Consider the following 17,059-nt stretch of genomic DNA (forward strand, 5'->3'; position numbering starts at 1 on the left):
CCGCCGAGCGGCAGCAATGTGTGTGTGATCAGCAGCCAATGAGGTCAGACAGACTCTCATTGGCTGCTGCTGCACACACATCACCGCCAGAGCTGGCGGCTATGTGTGTGTTAAACTGCAGCCAATGAGAGTCAGATAGAGTCTTATTGACTGCTGCAGCCGCAGCGCCCACTACAAGAGCGGGCTCCCTTCCGGCTCCTGCAGTGGGTAATGGCAGAGACGTCATGATGTCTCTCCCGTAATGCAGAGCCCGCCAGCCCGGGAGGATTGACGTGCAGACGGCGGCGGGAGCTGGAGCATGGATTCAGGTAAGTATTTTACTTTTATTTATTGATTAATGTCTGTGTATTTATCGGGGGGGAAGGGGACTACTACTGGGGGCACTGCTTCGGGGGGGGAGACCACTACTGGGGGGGACACTATTACAAAGGAGGGGACTACTACTGGGGTCACTGCTTCGGGGGGGACCACTACTGGGGGGGAACACTATTAATAAGGAGGGGACTACTACTGGGGGCACTGTTTCTGGGGGGGATACTACTGGGGTCACTGCATTGGGGGGGACCACTACTGGTGACTACTACAGGGGGCAATGCATCAAGGAGGACTCCTACCGGGGCCACTATATAAAGGGCACTGTATAGGGGGGACTACTACTGGGGGAACTGCATCAAGGGGGACTCCGATTGGGGCCACTATATAAAGGGCACTGTATAGGGGGGACTACTACTGGGGGCACTGCATCAACAGGGACTCCTACTGGGGCACTATATAAGAGGCTTACTACTGGGGGCACTGCAATGGGGGGACCACTACATGGGGCACTGAACGACTACAGGGGGCACTCCATAGGGGGATAACTAATGGGGGCCTGCATAAGGGGGGATCACTCCTGGGGGCACTGTATAAAGGCATTGCATATGGGGGATCACTACTGGGGGGCTGCATATGGGAGATCACTACTGGGGGCACTGTATAAGGTCAACTAATGGCGGGCTGCATAAGGGGGACTACTACAGGAGGAACTGTGCAAGGGGCACTACTTGGGGCCTGCATAAGAGGGACCACTACTGGGGGCTTTGTATACTGGGTGTACTATATAAGGGGCACTACTGGGTACCTGCATAAGGGGGACCACTACTAGGGGCACTGCATAGGGGGCACTGCATTAAGGTGCAAATGGAAAGAAATGTTTCCAGTGACAAGAAAGTGGTGTGTGTCATCTTGACACACCCCATTTTTCAGTGGCCACACCCCTTGTGACCACTCCCATTTTTCGCGCACATGGGGGGGGCTCCATTTACAAATTTGCCCTGGGCTCCAAATACCCTAGTGACGCCACTGTTGCCAGGCATGATATCAATGAAGCTTTCCAAATAGTGAGGAGGAAGAGTCTCTGCCCATTGTTTACAAAAGAAAGCTTGGTAGGCTATGTATGGAGGAGGAATGGTGACCTCCTGCTCCGATTTAATTGGTGAAAGCTGTAATTGAGGGGAAATTTTGCTGAAGCAATGACCTCCTTAGTAAGATCCCCATGAAAAGATATCTGGAGCAAATGGCTTCCCTGCAGAAACCATTATGGATTCAACGTAGTTGCAATTGGTTTGGTGGTACTCACCAAAGGGCATAGAGTATAACAGGGACCTGGTCTTCACCAGGAAACCCCACAAGGCACTCCAAAGGTTGTGGTTCCCATATAAACTGTGAAAGCAAATTAGACACAGTGCCAAATTGTAATACAAAGAGTGATGTCAATTAAGATAGAGGTCAGGGTCACAATCAAAAATTCTTAAGCAAAGGAAAAAGCCAAAGGGTCTGGGTCACAGGCAGAGAAACAGGGTTGAAGACTAAGCCAGTACTGGTACAAAGAATTCAATGCACTTAGAAACAAAGTCACTAGAATAGCTGTGGAGTCAGAAAGTCTTATTCTGGGAGATAGAATAGGATCTCATAGTAAGGAAAAAGACTGGGAAGTTTAAATAGGGTGTCAGCACGTATGATTGGCTGCTGAGATCAGCTGGGAAAGATTCAGAAGAGCTGCAGGTCTGTGAACTACACCAAAATGGCTGTGCCCATGGATGGATACATGATTGAACTAAGAAGGTCCAAGTGTAGATTACAGTACCCAGTAACCAGAGGAGACCAGAACTCAGATATTTGGTTGCTGCCCTCTGGAGCTGCAAAATCTAGACAAAGGGGAGCCTAATAGCAGTCAGCTGGAGCAGTAATGATAACAGATTTCACTGAATCTCTAAATGAAAAGAAGTTAATACAAAATAAACAGGTCCAGCACCTGCTGAGAAAAGGCCTCTGCCCATGTCTTTTGAGAGCAGAACAGTGGACTTGCGGTTCAGGCGGAGGGAGCAGTGGACCAGAAATGGGGATTGGCAGTTTCCATTGCTTACAGGTAATAAGTTCACCTCACATCAGCCAGTGATAATAGTAAATCCATTGTAGTTCACTGCTCTGGGACTATGTCATTCTTAAGCCACATACACACTGGACGATAATTGTGAATGATATGAACGATAATGATATTATTGAGCGATATATATTGTTCAGTGTGTATGCAGTAAACGACGGACAATGCACGCTCCCGCGAGTCGTTAACGGTATCCCCAGCCGTCTGAACATGCAGCTCAACCTGGGGATATCGTTAGCGTTGCCATGCTGCCGGATGCAGCATGGCGCCCCCGCCGTCATTCGTCGTTGCCGGCATCAGCAAATGTGCATGCACTTACCGATGCCAGCACGCCCGCCGGGCCCGCGGCTGCCGATGTTGCTCACTGGACACATTGGGCCTGATTCAGAGCCGTTCGCTATTTGCGGTCGTTCGTTCAAAAACAAGGGGTGGCTATTCAAATGATCCGTTCGCAAATTGCAGTCTGTTCACACCTCTAAGTCAGTGGCACTCACTCATTACGTGTCAGCTACCCTAACCACTAATCTAGTAGCCCCAAATTCTGATCAGCAAAAAAAGGGGGAAGGTAATCCACACTGGTGCTGCCTAGGGTATACAATCGGGAAGCCGGCTGCCTTAAAACCGACAGCTGGCTTCCCGACTGTCATATCCCGGCGAGGGTGAAATGCCGGGCATCTAGATGTAGACGCCTGACATTTCCCAGACGCCGGAAGACCGGCGTCCGGCATCCCGATCGAAGGGATGCCGGGCGCTGCAAGCGGACAGCCGCGGGGGGTGAGGGTTAGGTTTAGGGCACCCGGGGGGTACTTATTGTTAGGCACCCCCCCAGGAGGGTTAGGGTTAGGCTAGGGGGAGGGAGGGTTAGGGTTAGGCACCACCTGGGGGGATTTAGGGTTAGGCAGCGGGGAAGGGGGTTAGGCACTTAGAGGGGGGATTATGGTTAGGCACTTGGGGGGGAGGTTAGGGTTAGGCACCCCTAAGGAGGGTTAGGGGGTTAGGTTAGGTTAGTCAGTACTTATCTATCGACGATCGGTATTTCCAGCGATGTCGGGCTTTCGCTGCCGGGAACTCTGCTTTGGTCGGCCAGGCGCTGCCGGGAATCGAACCGCCGATTTCATACCAATTCCCTGCCTAGTATACCCAAAGCAGCTGTAATGTCAACCTCCTATGAGATAAAATAGTATAGCATCACTTCCGGGGGCTACAAGGAATCGATAGAGATCTGTTCTGAAGTTGTGCAAAACAGATCTCCTCTTCTAAAGGCGGAGCACAGAGCGGGGCTGCCAAAAGTTTGTTTTTGAGAAATTCTGAAAATATAATTAAATTAAGTAAAATATGCTTACCTGTCATCCTTAGGGTCAGTTATGTGGTGGTGGACAGGATGGAACTTTTCTTTGTCCACCCATTGTAAGATTGGCAGCCACTATAATTAGTTTTGCCTATCACAATGAATATAAATAATTTGATTTGGTCCTGGACCATCAGCCTGTGGCATCCCTGCAAGTGCACCGCGACACCCCAGAGAGCCACAGCATCCAGCTTGGGAACCATTGTCATATACTGTGGTCTGACAATTTGTATCAAGCTGGAGTTGAACCAGTGCTTAAAGTGGTCTTAGAGAGGTGGTGGAACTCACCCTCCTATATGCCCCCCATCCTGCCCATCTGGCAGATGCCACACCCCTAGCCTCTCCCACAGTAGGTAGGGGAGGGGGGCAGTGGGAACAAGCATGGTGATCACATGTAGTGTGAGCAGGGTGATAACACACAGTGGGGAAGGGGGGAGTGGGAGCAGGGTGATCACACATAGTTGGGAGGGGGGGCAGTGGGAGCAGGGTGATCACACACAAGGGGGGGACTGGGAGCAGGGTGATCACACACAAGGGGGGGACTGGGAGCAGGGTGATCACACACAATAGGGAGGGGGGCAGTGGGAGCAGGATGATCCAACACAATGGTATTTTTTTAAAAAGCATAATATACTCTCATAAGCTTCCAGTGTCATTTCAACTCAACATTAGAAGTGACAATGACGAACAGCTCTGCACTCCAGAACCCCCTACGTCTCTCCATCCCCAGTCCCCTCTGTGTTACTCCAGACCCCGCTATGTCTCTCGATCTCCAGGCCCTCTGTCTTTCTCCAGGCCCACTGTGGTTCTCCAGGCCCCCCTGTTTCTCTTCGTATCCAGGCCCCCTTGTGTCTCTCCAGGCTCCTCTGTGTATTTCCACCTCCAGGTCCCCTGTGTCTCTCTTTAGGACCACCTATGTCTCTCCAGGACCGCTTGTGTCTCTCCATCCCCAGGTCCCCTGTGTCTCTCCAGACCCCCTGCATCTTTACAGGCTCCCCTGCATCTCTCCAGGCCCCACTGCATCTCTCCAGGCCCACCTGTGGCTCTCTAGGCCCCTGTGGTTCTTAGCCTCATTCCCCAGCTCCTGTGTGTCTTAACCTCATTCTCCTGGCCCCAGTGTGTCTCAGCCCCATTCCCCAGCTCCAATGTGTCTCTCAGCCCCATTCCCCAGCCCCAATGTGTCTCTCAGCCCAAGTCCGCAGCACCAGTGTGTCTCTAAGCCCCATTCCTCATCATGTCTCTCAGTCAGTCCCCTCCCCCCAGCCCCTGTGTGTCTCTGCCTGTACTTGATGTGTGGCCGGGCAAGGTGGGTGGGCCGACCGAGCCAGTTAGGCGGGACGTTCAGCCAGGCCACATTGGCGGGTGGGTAGGCAGGCTTAGGCGGGCCTTGTCCTTCAGACAGCCGCAGCTGCCAGTACTTTTTTTCTGAGGCCAGGCAAGTTGGGCGGACTGAGGTGAAATGGGTTCCACCTCCAATTACAACTAACGGAACGCAGTTCTGCCCCATTACGGGCCACTTTAACCCCTGGATAGAATACATTAGAAGTGAGAGAAGATGCTATGAATGTTCATACAAATTGAATACTGTATAACTTCTCATGAAACTGTTCACACCTTATTTGTAATTTTCACAGAATTTATAGTCTATAAGCAAGGCTAGGATAATGATGGTGTCACTCTGCTCTGTGTTGTGACTGGAGAACAGAGAAGTTCGAGAAGTATAAAGAATTATAGGTGTGAGGGGAATGTTCTGCAGAACAGATGTGATCATTTCTCTCACATACTGTATGGGGTAGATGTACTAAGCCTTGGAGAGAAATAAAGTGGAGAGAGATAAAGTACCAACCAAATAGCTCCTGTAACTGTCATTGTTCAAACATATGGCTGGAAGATGACAGTTAGGAGCTGATTGGTTGGTACTTGATCTCTCTCCAAGGCTTAGTATATATCTATACTGTACACTACACAACAGTTTAGTGAGTATCCAGAACTGATACAAGAGTTGTGCTATGTACATGGAAAATGACTTTCTCAACAGAAATAAATAAAAAATGCATTGAAAAAAATACTGCCGACCGTTACTGAATTCTAGACGTACATGTCACAGGAGAACAGCCAAGTGTAACCCCAGGTCAGGTGAATTACACTTTTCTCACGTTTCTCTCCCTAAATTTATAAATAGTCATTAAAGGATCATGAAGCACAGTGTAATCAGCACAATGTTACACAATCTCTTAGGCTTTAAATTAGGTTCAAGTTCTAATCAGGAACATACAGTAGTTTGAGCACTTCTGCCAGATGTTACAAAGACCTAGGGGGTATATTTAATAAAGCATCTAAAATAGGCTAGTGGTAGTGTTACCTATAGCAACCAATCAGACTCTAGCTAACATTTCTCTATTTCATTATAGAATATGATAGACAGAATCTGATTGGTTACTATGGGCAACACCACCTCTTGTCTGTTTTAGAAGCTGTAGTAAATATTAATATCATGCTGCATGGTTTTTTGTTTGCATATACTGTAACCCGTGTGAGCATCTGAACTCTTTTTAAAAAATTGATTTCTGAAAAATATATCGTGGATAATGGATCCTGTACTGTGGATTATAAAGATTTCATAAGTCGCCAAATAAAAACATAAGTCCATGAACTGTGCGCCGTTATTCAGTGCGGGGAACTGGTAATTGGTACGTATTATTAAGTGTGTGTGTATAATTATTATCATTATTATTAGAGATGTGCAGTTTGGTTCTCCAGAAATCCAAATACACACGAATTTCGAATTCCCAAACTGAAGGTGCATACACATGTAAAGATTTTCTGTCCAACCATCCAACTAGTTGATTGGTTGGAATGAAAATCTGGTAAGGAATGGGAGTAACTGACAATCAGCAATTTCTCCCAAATGCCGGAAAATGGACAAAAACTATTGTTTGAACAAATTGTTTAGATCAAACATTTAACAAACTTGTCTGACAGACCATTTTCATCTGTTTTCTGGCATTTAGAAGCAAATTGCTGATCGTCAGTTACTCCCATACATTACCAGATTTTCATTCCAACCAATCAAGTGGTTGGATGGTTGGACAGAAAATCTTTTCGTGTGTACCCAGCTTGAGTAGCGGTTCTGATCTCCTGAGGAGATCCGGACAGATCCAGGTCGCAGTTCTGATCTTCCTACGGTTTGGAATTCGGATTATAAATCCGAATTTAGGATTTTGGATTGCAAAAATGTCATGATTTCATCTGTTTTTATCAATATAAAAAAAAAAAAACAGATCCAAAACCTAAACATTTGAGGGTGGTTTGGCAAAACCGAAACTAAAACGCGAAAATTAATCCAGATCCAAAACCAAAACACAGGGGGTCAGCGCACATCTCTAATTATAATCCTGTATTTATATGGTGCCACAAGAGTTTCTCAGCGCCTTACATTATATGTAAGCAGAAACGGTGCAGCCGATTTACAGTACAAAGCCAGGGCCGTTAAGAGCCAGCCCGGGTCCAGGTGAAGGGGGCGTGGCCTAATAGCGGGAGGCGTGGTCACGCCCCCTTTAGAGAAAAAAATCGTTGGGGAGGAGGGGGAGCTGTGAGCCCCTCAGCCCAGCGGAAATCCAGGGGGGGATGATTGTCACTCCCCCACAGAGCATACTTGCCTACTTTTGAAAAAGCATTTCAAGGAGATTGTGAAAGCAGCACCTATGAGTGCGGCAGTAAAGTGGGCGTGTACTGCTAAATCTGAGAGGCGTGTTTTTAAATTGGCTTTCATCCAAATATACACAAGCCCCAAAGCAGTTAGTAAGATCTACTTGTTGATAAAAACACACTGATACTTTTCAGGTCTATCAATGTATTGAAATGGCACTGATTATATCATTTGAATGTATCTATGATTTATTTATTTTTCCAAGTATATAACAGCTGAGCCGTAACTAGACTTTTTGGTGCCCTGTGCCAGAGAGAGCATTGGCGCTAACCCCCCCCCCCTCCATTTTTTAAATAGGGACATAAGATAGTGCACTTGAAAAAGGTAATGGCCTCATGGGGAAGGGCCAGGGAAGACATAGGGGAGGCCAGGAGATGCTCGGGATGAAAGAAGAGGAAGCTACAAGTGAGAATGATAATAAACAGATACATTGACAGCCATGGCACTGGTCGCAGTACCCTTGTTACGGCCCTGTATAACAGCTACATAATGGGGGTAAGGTGCAATCAGGGAGATGTTAGACTTTTCAGGGGGTCAGGGAGATTGCTACTATTTCAGGGGTATGCAGTCGGGAAGCTAGCGGACCTAATCCCGACAGCTGGCTTCCCGACTGTCATATCCCGACAAGGGTCTAGGACAGGCGTTGATATGCCGACGCCTGTCATTAGGCATACGCTGGGTGAGCGACGCCAAACATCCCGATCAAAGGGACGTCGGGCGCGAGCGCGGATAGCCGTGGGTGGGAGGGTTAGGTTTAGGGTTCCCAGGGGGGACTTAGGGTAAGGCACCCCCCCCTGGAGGTTATGTTTAGGCTAGGGGAAAGGGGGGGTTAGGGTTAGGCACCCCTGGGGGGAGGTTAGGGTTAGGCACCCCCCCAGGGGACTTAGGTTTAGGCAGTGGGGAAGGGGGGGTTAGGTTTAGGCACTTAGAGGGGGGATTAGGGTTAGGTACTGGGGGGGAGGTTAGGGTTAGGCATCCCTAAGGGAGGGTTAGGGTTCGGGGGTAGAATTAGGTTAGCTAATACTTACTTGAGGACGACTGGGATTTCCACTGCTCCCGGGATGCTGGTGTCGGGATTCCAACCGTTGGACATGCGTCCGGTGGTAAATCATACCGATTCCATTTCAGGGAGTCTCCCTGACAATCAGGGAGAGTTGGCAAGTATGTCCCACAGGCAGAGGAGACTGTTGCTGCTGCTCTGCAGACAGCAGCGTGTGCTGGGCTATTCTGCTGACAGGTAAGAGGGTGCTGGGAGGGTGGGGGTGTCGGACCCGGGCCCCGCTAGCAAGCCTGGGTAATTAGTACCAACCACTCCACCCCTCTTGGTGCCCCCGTACAAAGCACCGCAGAACATGAGATACGAGCTATATAATATTGTTTTATATGTAGTCATAATACCTAAAGAAGTAGCCCCAGCTCTTGGAACCAAAGGTTTGTTGACATTGTGGGCAGTGGGGTGAGATTATGGTATAAGTGAGGGAGAGAAAAGCACATGACGGAATAGGGTCCTGCTCATTAGAGCTTACAATCTAAAGGGTGTGGGCAGGCAGACAGTGGTGACACAGAGCGAGGAGAATAGAGCATACTTACCGACATTCTGGTGGCTGAAGTGGGCAGTGCGGGGCCACACCGGCTTTATAATGGCGATATTACCAGCATTATAAAGCAGAGGGCAGGGTTACGATGACACGATTCAGCGCACAGGTCATCGGGGGCCAGAGGCCGTCCCAGGAGACTTGCCTACTCTTGCAGGGGGCGGGGAGCAGCACCTGATTGCTCCCGGCAGTCCCGGGAGAGTAGGTAAGTATGGAATAGAGTGGTGGGTTATCATAATTGGAAGCTTTAATAAATAAGTGGGTTTTGAGGGCCTGCTAGAAGCTTTGGAGATGTTATACTAAAATATAATTGTATTCATTTGTATATAATATTAAATTATTTAAATAATCGGCTCTCCATGCAATCCGTACATTGTATAAATGCTGCTGTAAAGACTCTATAAAGATTAGGCAGGAGCTCCTCTGAAGCTGGAAAGCGCCAGTGTGCCGCTAGCCTGAATCTTCATTTTCTCTTCAGTTGAGCTGGAAAAAAGGAGAATGACAAGAAAAATCAATGCTGAACATTTTAGATCATGATGAATAATGTTATAGAGGATATGAGTCATTAACAAGAGTTACTAATTATCTCATAAGTAATTATTGGGAGCAGTTGATTTAAGGAAAGATGATTCTGTAATGTCAAGAGGGCAGAGAGAGTCCATGCGAGATGATAAAGTAGCATCTAGAGCACGGGTGGGCAATTAGCGGCGCCCTCCAGCTGTTGTTGAACTACACATCGCAGCATGCCTTGCAACAGTTTTAACATTGTCATATAGCAAAACTGTGGCAGGGCATGCTGGAATGTGTAGTTCCACACCTAATCTAGAGTAACTGTGGTTGGGCAGAACACCACATCACCATTCCCAATAGTATAATTCGGATCCCAGCAATTCCCCTGCAGTCTAAGGACAGCGCCGCTTTGCTTTGAACAGCGCAGAGAGCGGGATCTCTTCTATGCACCTACTGCACTTGCACCTCTCAGGACTCAGTGTGAGCCAGGGGAAAGGGTGTGTGTATAAGGGTCCCATAGCACAGCAGGCCTCTTTTTTTCTCTCCTCTTAATTCTCTAATCTCTTCCCTGCTCTCTCATTTCTCTCTCATAGGAGTCTATTCATTACGGTAATTATCGGAGTCCCGATAATTAACATTCTCACTCGCCACGAGCGCCGGAGCAATTCATCATTGCTCCTGCACGAAGACAGCTGATCTGAAGATCAGCTGTCTCCCTGATGGCTTTCACTGCTCTCTTTGCTTTCCTCTCTTTTCCCTCCTCTGCTCTCTTATTTCTCTCCTCTCTGCTCTCTCATTTCTCTCCCATATTCTTTTTTCTCTCCTCTGCTCTCTCATTTCTCTCCCATATTCTCTTTTCTCTCCTCTGCTCTCTTATTTCTCTCCTCTTTGCTCTCTCATTTCTCTCCCGTATTCTCTTTTCTCTCCTCTGCTCTCTCATTTCTCTCCTCTCTCATTTCTGTCCCATATTCTCTTTTCCCTCCTCTGCTCTCTCATTTCTCTCCCATTCTCTATTTTCTCTCCCTTGCTCCATCTTTTCTCTCCCTGTTCTCTCTTCTTTTCCCCCCTGTTCTCTTCTCTTTCCCATTCTCTCTTCTCTTTCACCCGCTGTCTCTTGTCTCTCCTCTGTTCTCTCTCTTGGATTTTCTTTTCTCTAATGTGTTCTCAATTTCTTTCCTCTCCTCTACTCTTTTCTCTCTCCTGATATCTTTTCTTTCCCTGCTCTCTCTTTGCTCTCCCCTGCTTTATTTTCTCTCTTCTGCTCTCATTTCTTTCCCTGCTCTCTCTCTGAGGCCTATTCATGATTTTAATTATTGGGGTCCGAACTATAATTAACATTCTAACTAGCCACGGAATCCGGAGCAATTCATCATTGATGCGAAATCAACTGGCCCCACGAGTGGCTTCACTGCTCCTTTTCGGAGCAGTGACAATAGTGCGCATGTGTGACCTACAGGTCACGCATGCGCACAATAGCCCCGACGTTCGGCAGAAGGAGCCTTACAGGGGAGGAGGGATCCTTCCATAGGGAAGGAATGGCTTGCGATCCACAAGCGGGAGCATTCGCTATCTGAATATGGTGAATGCTACCGCATTCAAGCTTGATGAATTCTATCCCCATACTAGTGTATGGGGACAGCAGGCTATCCCGCAAAAGGAAGATAAGTACTAGTGTATGGGGACAGCGGGCCATTCTGGGAGAGGACCGTAAGATATCTCCTGCTTTACCTTCTTGATGAATGGCCCATTAACTTATTTTTTACAGTTGCAGGTGAAAATGTTAATTTTCACCTGCTTTTGTAAAAACTAAGTGATGATGAATAGGCCCCTCTCGCTCTCTCTCTTTTCTCTTCCCTGCTTTCTGAGCTGCCTGTAGTAGCCGAAGCCAGTCCGGACCATGGTAAATTTAAACCGGCGCCGGCCTTATGCTCTGGGATGGCCATTGGCCATCGATGGGTAGCAACCATTGATGGTTTGCCACTGATGGCTAAGCGTTTTGCCATCGATGACAGAGATCCAATGGTTTCCACCATCAATGGCAGAGAGTATGACAATGGTTTGAGATTTGTCATGATACATGGGACATGCTGCATAGCTCTGCTCCCCTGTAATGCCTCTTAGCCTCCAGCCCATCTTCCCTGATTGGACCGCGCCTAGTGTCACAAGCACGGACATTCATCAATGGTGTAAGCCATTGAAGGCTATTAGCAATGGTTTATCGCTATCAATGTAAATCACGGATGCACCATCAATGGTGCACAGGAAGAATCGGCATGCAGCAGGATTCACACTGGGCAGACCATTAGGTGCACTGGTGCAAATCCAAGGCATTTTATGATGTGCTTTGTAATGATTTCCCCTGCCAGGGGCAGTGCGGGGAAAGGCAGGAATCAATGATATAGTGTATAGTATAATAGATTTATCGTCTAATGCTCCACATTCTTTAACAAAAATTATGTCATGTTTATTCCGCCGAGTTATGTAAAGCTGACTCTGTTTCCTCCACTTTTTTTCCTTTCCACAGGTGTGGAGGAAATTCAGTGCTCCTTAGAGGACCGAAAGATTTTCTTACACGAACTGTCAGACATCAGCTTCAGCGAATGCAAATTCAGTTTGTCACTGACAGACTTTTTAATCATTATCTTTTCCGGAGTTGCCGTATCCATCGCTGCCATTTTTTCTAGCTTCTTCCTGGCTACCACTGTGCATTGTTTCCAAAGATGTGCCCCAAGCAAGGATGAGGATGAGGAGGAAGAATAAGAACGACGGCTCCGACACAAGCATCTGCTGGTGATGTGGACACTGTGTAGCTGCACCATGTGTATCTACCGTTCCTGTATGAGAAATAATTGTGTTGTTTTATAACACCCCAAAGCTTGTAGTGTAATGTACTCAAGAAACAGCTGCTGTATACTTGCATAGGTTTTCCCTTATTTATATACTTCTGGCAACAAAGACTACACCCATTTTGAAAAAAAGCTTAATAGAGAGTTCCACCTCCGGATAACTTCTACTAAATATGTCACTTTATGGTCATGGCTTCCGTCTGTGCTTTCCAGCTTCATTTAATTTATAACTAGGCAGAGTTATCTTATTTATATTGACTTAGGATGTGACGCGGCTCAGCTTAGGCCTCTGCATTCCATACCACTGTATCCCGAGAAGAGCATTGTGCAGAATCCGATGGAAATTAAAATATAGCACTTTCTGAAGATAAAAGACCCAGAAGGAAGCTAGGATGAAAGGTATCAGAAAGTGGATAATCACCTTAAATCATACATGCTGACAATGCAGCTGCCTCCTCCGGGAGGAAGCAGCCATATCTGCACAGCAGGGGGGCGTGACGCTAATTTTGGGGCGGATGGGGGCATGGCTCTGCGATCGAGTCATCACAGCCATGCTCCCACCACCACACGATGCCAAGATTACCAGCATTGTGTAGCTGGGGGTGGAGACACGATGACGCGATCGCATCATCGGCTCCCCCAGACCTCCCACTTAGGCACTTACAAGACGGAGCTGACGCCAGCGGTAGTTGGGTGAGGGGGGTTGTGGCGCCGACCCGGGAAACTTGCCCACCTTTTGGGGGGCTAGGAGCGCCACTCGATTTTCAGGAGGCTCCCGACCTTCCTGGGAGAGTAGGCAAGTATGCTTTAAATAAAGTTGTATTACACTGAAAAATAGCATTTGAAATAAAGGGCCTGATTGAGGAGCACTTAGGTACTGCTGCTTCGTTTTCCACAGCTGTGTCTGCGACTGTATGCTAATGCCATGACCGATGATCTTCCTACTGAGACGCCTACCAGCAGCGGCGCTAATCCATCTTAGGCGCACCATCACTGCACCATGGGTCGCACCATTTAAGTTTGCACCAGCCCAATGGCAGATACAATTTCTCAATCCGGACATGGGGCCTCATTCAGAGGCGGTCGTAGGATGCAAGCAGTCGCTCAGAAACAGGGCGGCCGCTTGCATCCTGAACGGCCGCCTCCATGTCGGTCGTTAGGCTGTGGGTTAACACCCACAGCTCTAACGACTGCTAAGGGAGATGGTCGCGATGGTCAAGACCATCGCGACCATCGGGGCTTACGACGAGACCCTAGGGTAGGGTCTTGTCAAACTTAAGCCCCAGGGAGCTTCCTGCTCAAACAGAGATTATGTCAGTGGGGACGCCCACAAAACGGCAAGCGTTCTGAAAGGAACGCCTCCGTTTGGCCGGGCACGCCCCCGGCCCGCCCAGCAAACGGAGCGAGCTGTCAATCAACATCGACAGCTCGCTCCGTCTGCTTCGAGCCCGCTAACGACGGGTGATCCGTCATTAGCGGGGGCTCGCGCATGCGCACGACGGAGCAGTCTCCGTCATGCGCATGCCCTGTGGACCAACATCGAGTCGGTTGTGAGCGCTCAGCGCTCGCGACCGACTCTGAATAAGGTCCATGGTGTCCTGTGTATGAGTCTTTAGACGCAGTTGCAGTCAGCGACACACCCGCTTCTGTCTAACCACGCCCCTCTTACCTCCCAGCAACGCCCACTCATATCCATGGCTCTTGCGTTCAAATTCGTTCAGTGTTTTCCGGCGGTAACCATCGGGATGCATGCACCGTGCAACTCGACTCAGACGCATGCGCGGTACTTCCAACATCGGCCGACTGTGTGAATATCAGTATTGCGTACAGTTAGTGTGCACCTCTAAACCAAAACTATTACTCCTGGTGCTGCTGATGGTCCTAAGTACAGGCCTGAAATGACAACATAGTTGGGGCCTGTAGGTACATGACCTTTGCTGCTATAATGCCCTATTTCTACTCCATTTACACAGGACAGTATTGCTGCAGAGCAGGATATATGGAGAAATTTAACAGACCTTCTAAAAATGTTTCCCATATCAACCAACCAGATTCTAGCTATCATTTATGTAATACATTCCAGAAAATGATAGCTATAATCTGATTGGTTGCTATGCATGACACCTACTCTTTTCATTTTTAGAAGGTTTGATAGATCTCTCACATATTTTCTCCTCCACAAATATAAATTAAATTATTTCTGTTTTTCCTTTAGTTATTTTATCACTTGTGAGGTTAGGAAAGGTTTGACCCATGAACTGTGTAGCAAAATAGCTGCCACCACTAGGTGCAATTGGCCTAGTTCTAAATACTGATTCCGACAAATACACTGCCTCTAGTGGAGAATTAGGGCTTTGTTGGTCCCTGGCCAACCCTCAAAGTTTGAGTCTCCAACACGTCTTAATATGCTCTGCTGACTATCCAGTGATCCAAAAATAAACACCACCATTGCTAAAGTATTTGCTGTAAGAAGAAGGTCGCTTTCTTAATATCAATAAATGTTCAGAAAAACTGTCTACCAAATTTAATTTTAGCATTTGCACCAAAACCCCCCACCTTCCTCCAACAACCAGAAAATAAAAGAATTTGTAAATATATATGGGGAGATTGGGGATGGTCCGCCATGATGTTTGGCATCACACAACTCCCACAGAATTATCTTTACCTAAATATACTGTAGAGCATAAAACACAGTATTTCACTTTTACCTTCTGGCACACAACACAAATTAAGTTTTGCGGTTAGTGTCCCGTGCATTAATGATTTGTCAGATAACTGGTGAATAGGGAAGTGGTGCTATATCAACCGATTAACTACAGTTTAGATCAGGGGTCTTCAAACTTGGCCCTCCAGCTGCTGTGGATCTACACATCCCAGCATGCACTGCCACCTTTTTGATGTAACAGCATGCTAAAACTATGTGCAGTGCATGCTGGGATGTGTAGTTCCACAGCATCTGGAGGGCCAAGTTTGAAGACCCCTGATTTAGATAGTACACTTGAAAATGAGTCTACAGTAAGTGTCTGATTGCTACAGGATAGGTCAGTATGTGTTCGACATCCCGGCAGTCTGGATGCTAATGCTCCTATTACCGGCGTCGGAATCCCAATGCCGGTCAGAAGCCTGGTGCTGTCATCCCGACCGCCGGGATACTGAAGGTAAGTATCAGGGTGTTAGGGGGGGTTAGGGTGCAGGGTTAGGCATTAGGGGGAGGGATAGGGTTAGGCAGGGGAGCGGGTACAGATTACCCGGGCTTTCTGAGGGGCCTGGCGGGGGCCCGGGTCCGCCCCCCCCTCACAGCAGCCCAGCACACAGCGTGTGCTGAGCTGCAGTTGGAGACTGCTCGTGGCTGCTGAGGAGCAGCCACAGCAGTCTCCTATGCCTGTGCGGGGGAGCGATCACACTGATCGTGCCCCCGCTGGCTTTGCGCCGGGCTGAGGGGGCTCACAGCACCCCCCCCCCCCTCCCCAGCGCGGCGCTGCAAATCTTTTTTTTTTCTATCGGCAAGGGGGCGTGGCCACGCCTCCCGCTATTAGGCCACGCCACCTATTACCGGGGCCTGGGGTTAGGCACTAAGGGGGGAGGGTTAGGCTCCGGGGAGGGGGAGGTTAGGTTTAGGCACTAGGGGGGAGGTTAGGGTTAGGCACCAAAGAGAGGTTTGGGTATTGAGAGGGGAAAAGGTTAGCATACTGCCCAATAAGTGTTGGTATGTTAACCCTTTGGAGATGCCAGCATCGGGATTCTAACAACTGGGATCCCGAGCACCGGCATCTCATACTGATTCCCAGTAGGTCATGTCAGAAGTGTTACACTTAAATATCACTATATACAGTATATTATAGTTGTGTTTTTAAGACAGAATATAATAGCATTACACATATTTCTCTCAAAGTAGAAGAATTTAAAAACAAATTAGTCATCTAGAGCAATTCATTTTGCAGTCAGGGTTACTTAAAATGGTGGTGCACATTACCACCTAATTTCTGTGAATGTTTTATTCAGGAGGGATTATTGAGAGTTGAGAGTAGTCAACTCCTTTCATTTTGTACTTATGCAAAATGTGCTCTTATCAGTTATGGGGAAAATATTTCTGATAACTACAAGAACATTAGAAAATGTGGAATGTCTTATTTGTTAAAACACTAGTTTCGACTAGTTCTACTAACTTTTGTCAATGTCTGAATGCAAAAAACACCTCTGATCACATGCTGACAATAAAATACCTTCTGAGAACCTTTATGTGCTCTGTATAAGGTTTGACCAGTAGCATTGCATTAGATTCTGTATATTTTTAATGCAAAGTAGCATTCACCATACAATTACATTGCAGGAATCTACTCATCAATACATACTTTAATAATGCTAATGTATTGTAGGCATATTGTGTGCAGACAGCTAACGTATATTTTGGAAGACCAACTAAATTAATTTCAGATACTAGCTGTAATGCTCGGCATTGTTTGGCTTTTATTTATTATTTTTTTCTCTCTGTCTCTCTATCGCTATCTCTTTCCTTCTCCCCCCTCCCCAACACACACACTCTTTTACTCTCTTCCTGACACTTTATCCCCATCTTCCTCTACACCTGCTCTTCACTCTCTTCCCCACCTCTACACTTTCTTGCCACCT

General features: G+C 47.6%; 1 protein-coding gene across 1 annotated transcript in view; it reads left to right on the top strand.

Annotated features, from left to right (window-relative positions):
- The window catches only part of LRRC38 (leucine rich repeat containing 38), an 84,234-nt gene extending 68,874 nt beyond the window's left edge, over nt 1-15,360 (top strand). The window contains exon 2 of the mRNA XM_088455756.1: nt 12,109-15,360. Within this exon, the coding sequence (XP_088311882.1) occupies nt 12,109-12,344 (236 nt within the window). The 3' untranslated portion in view covers nt 12,345-15,360. The remainder of the gene's footprint in view (nt 1-12,108) is intronic.
- Nucleotides 15,361-17,059: the final 1,699 nt, after the last annotated feature.

Source organism: Taudactylus pleione, unplaced genomic scaffold (assembly GCF_031769625.1).
Source record: "Taudactylus pleione unplaced genomic scaffold, aTauple2 ptg000671l, whole genome shotgun sequence".
NCBI lineage: Eukaryota > Metazoa > Chordata > Amphibia > Anura > Myobatrachidae > Taudactylus > Taudactylus pleione.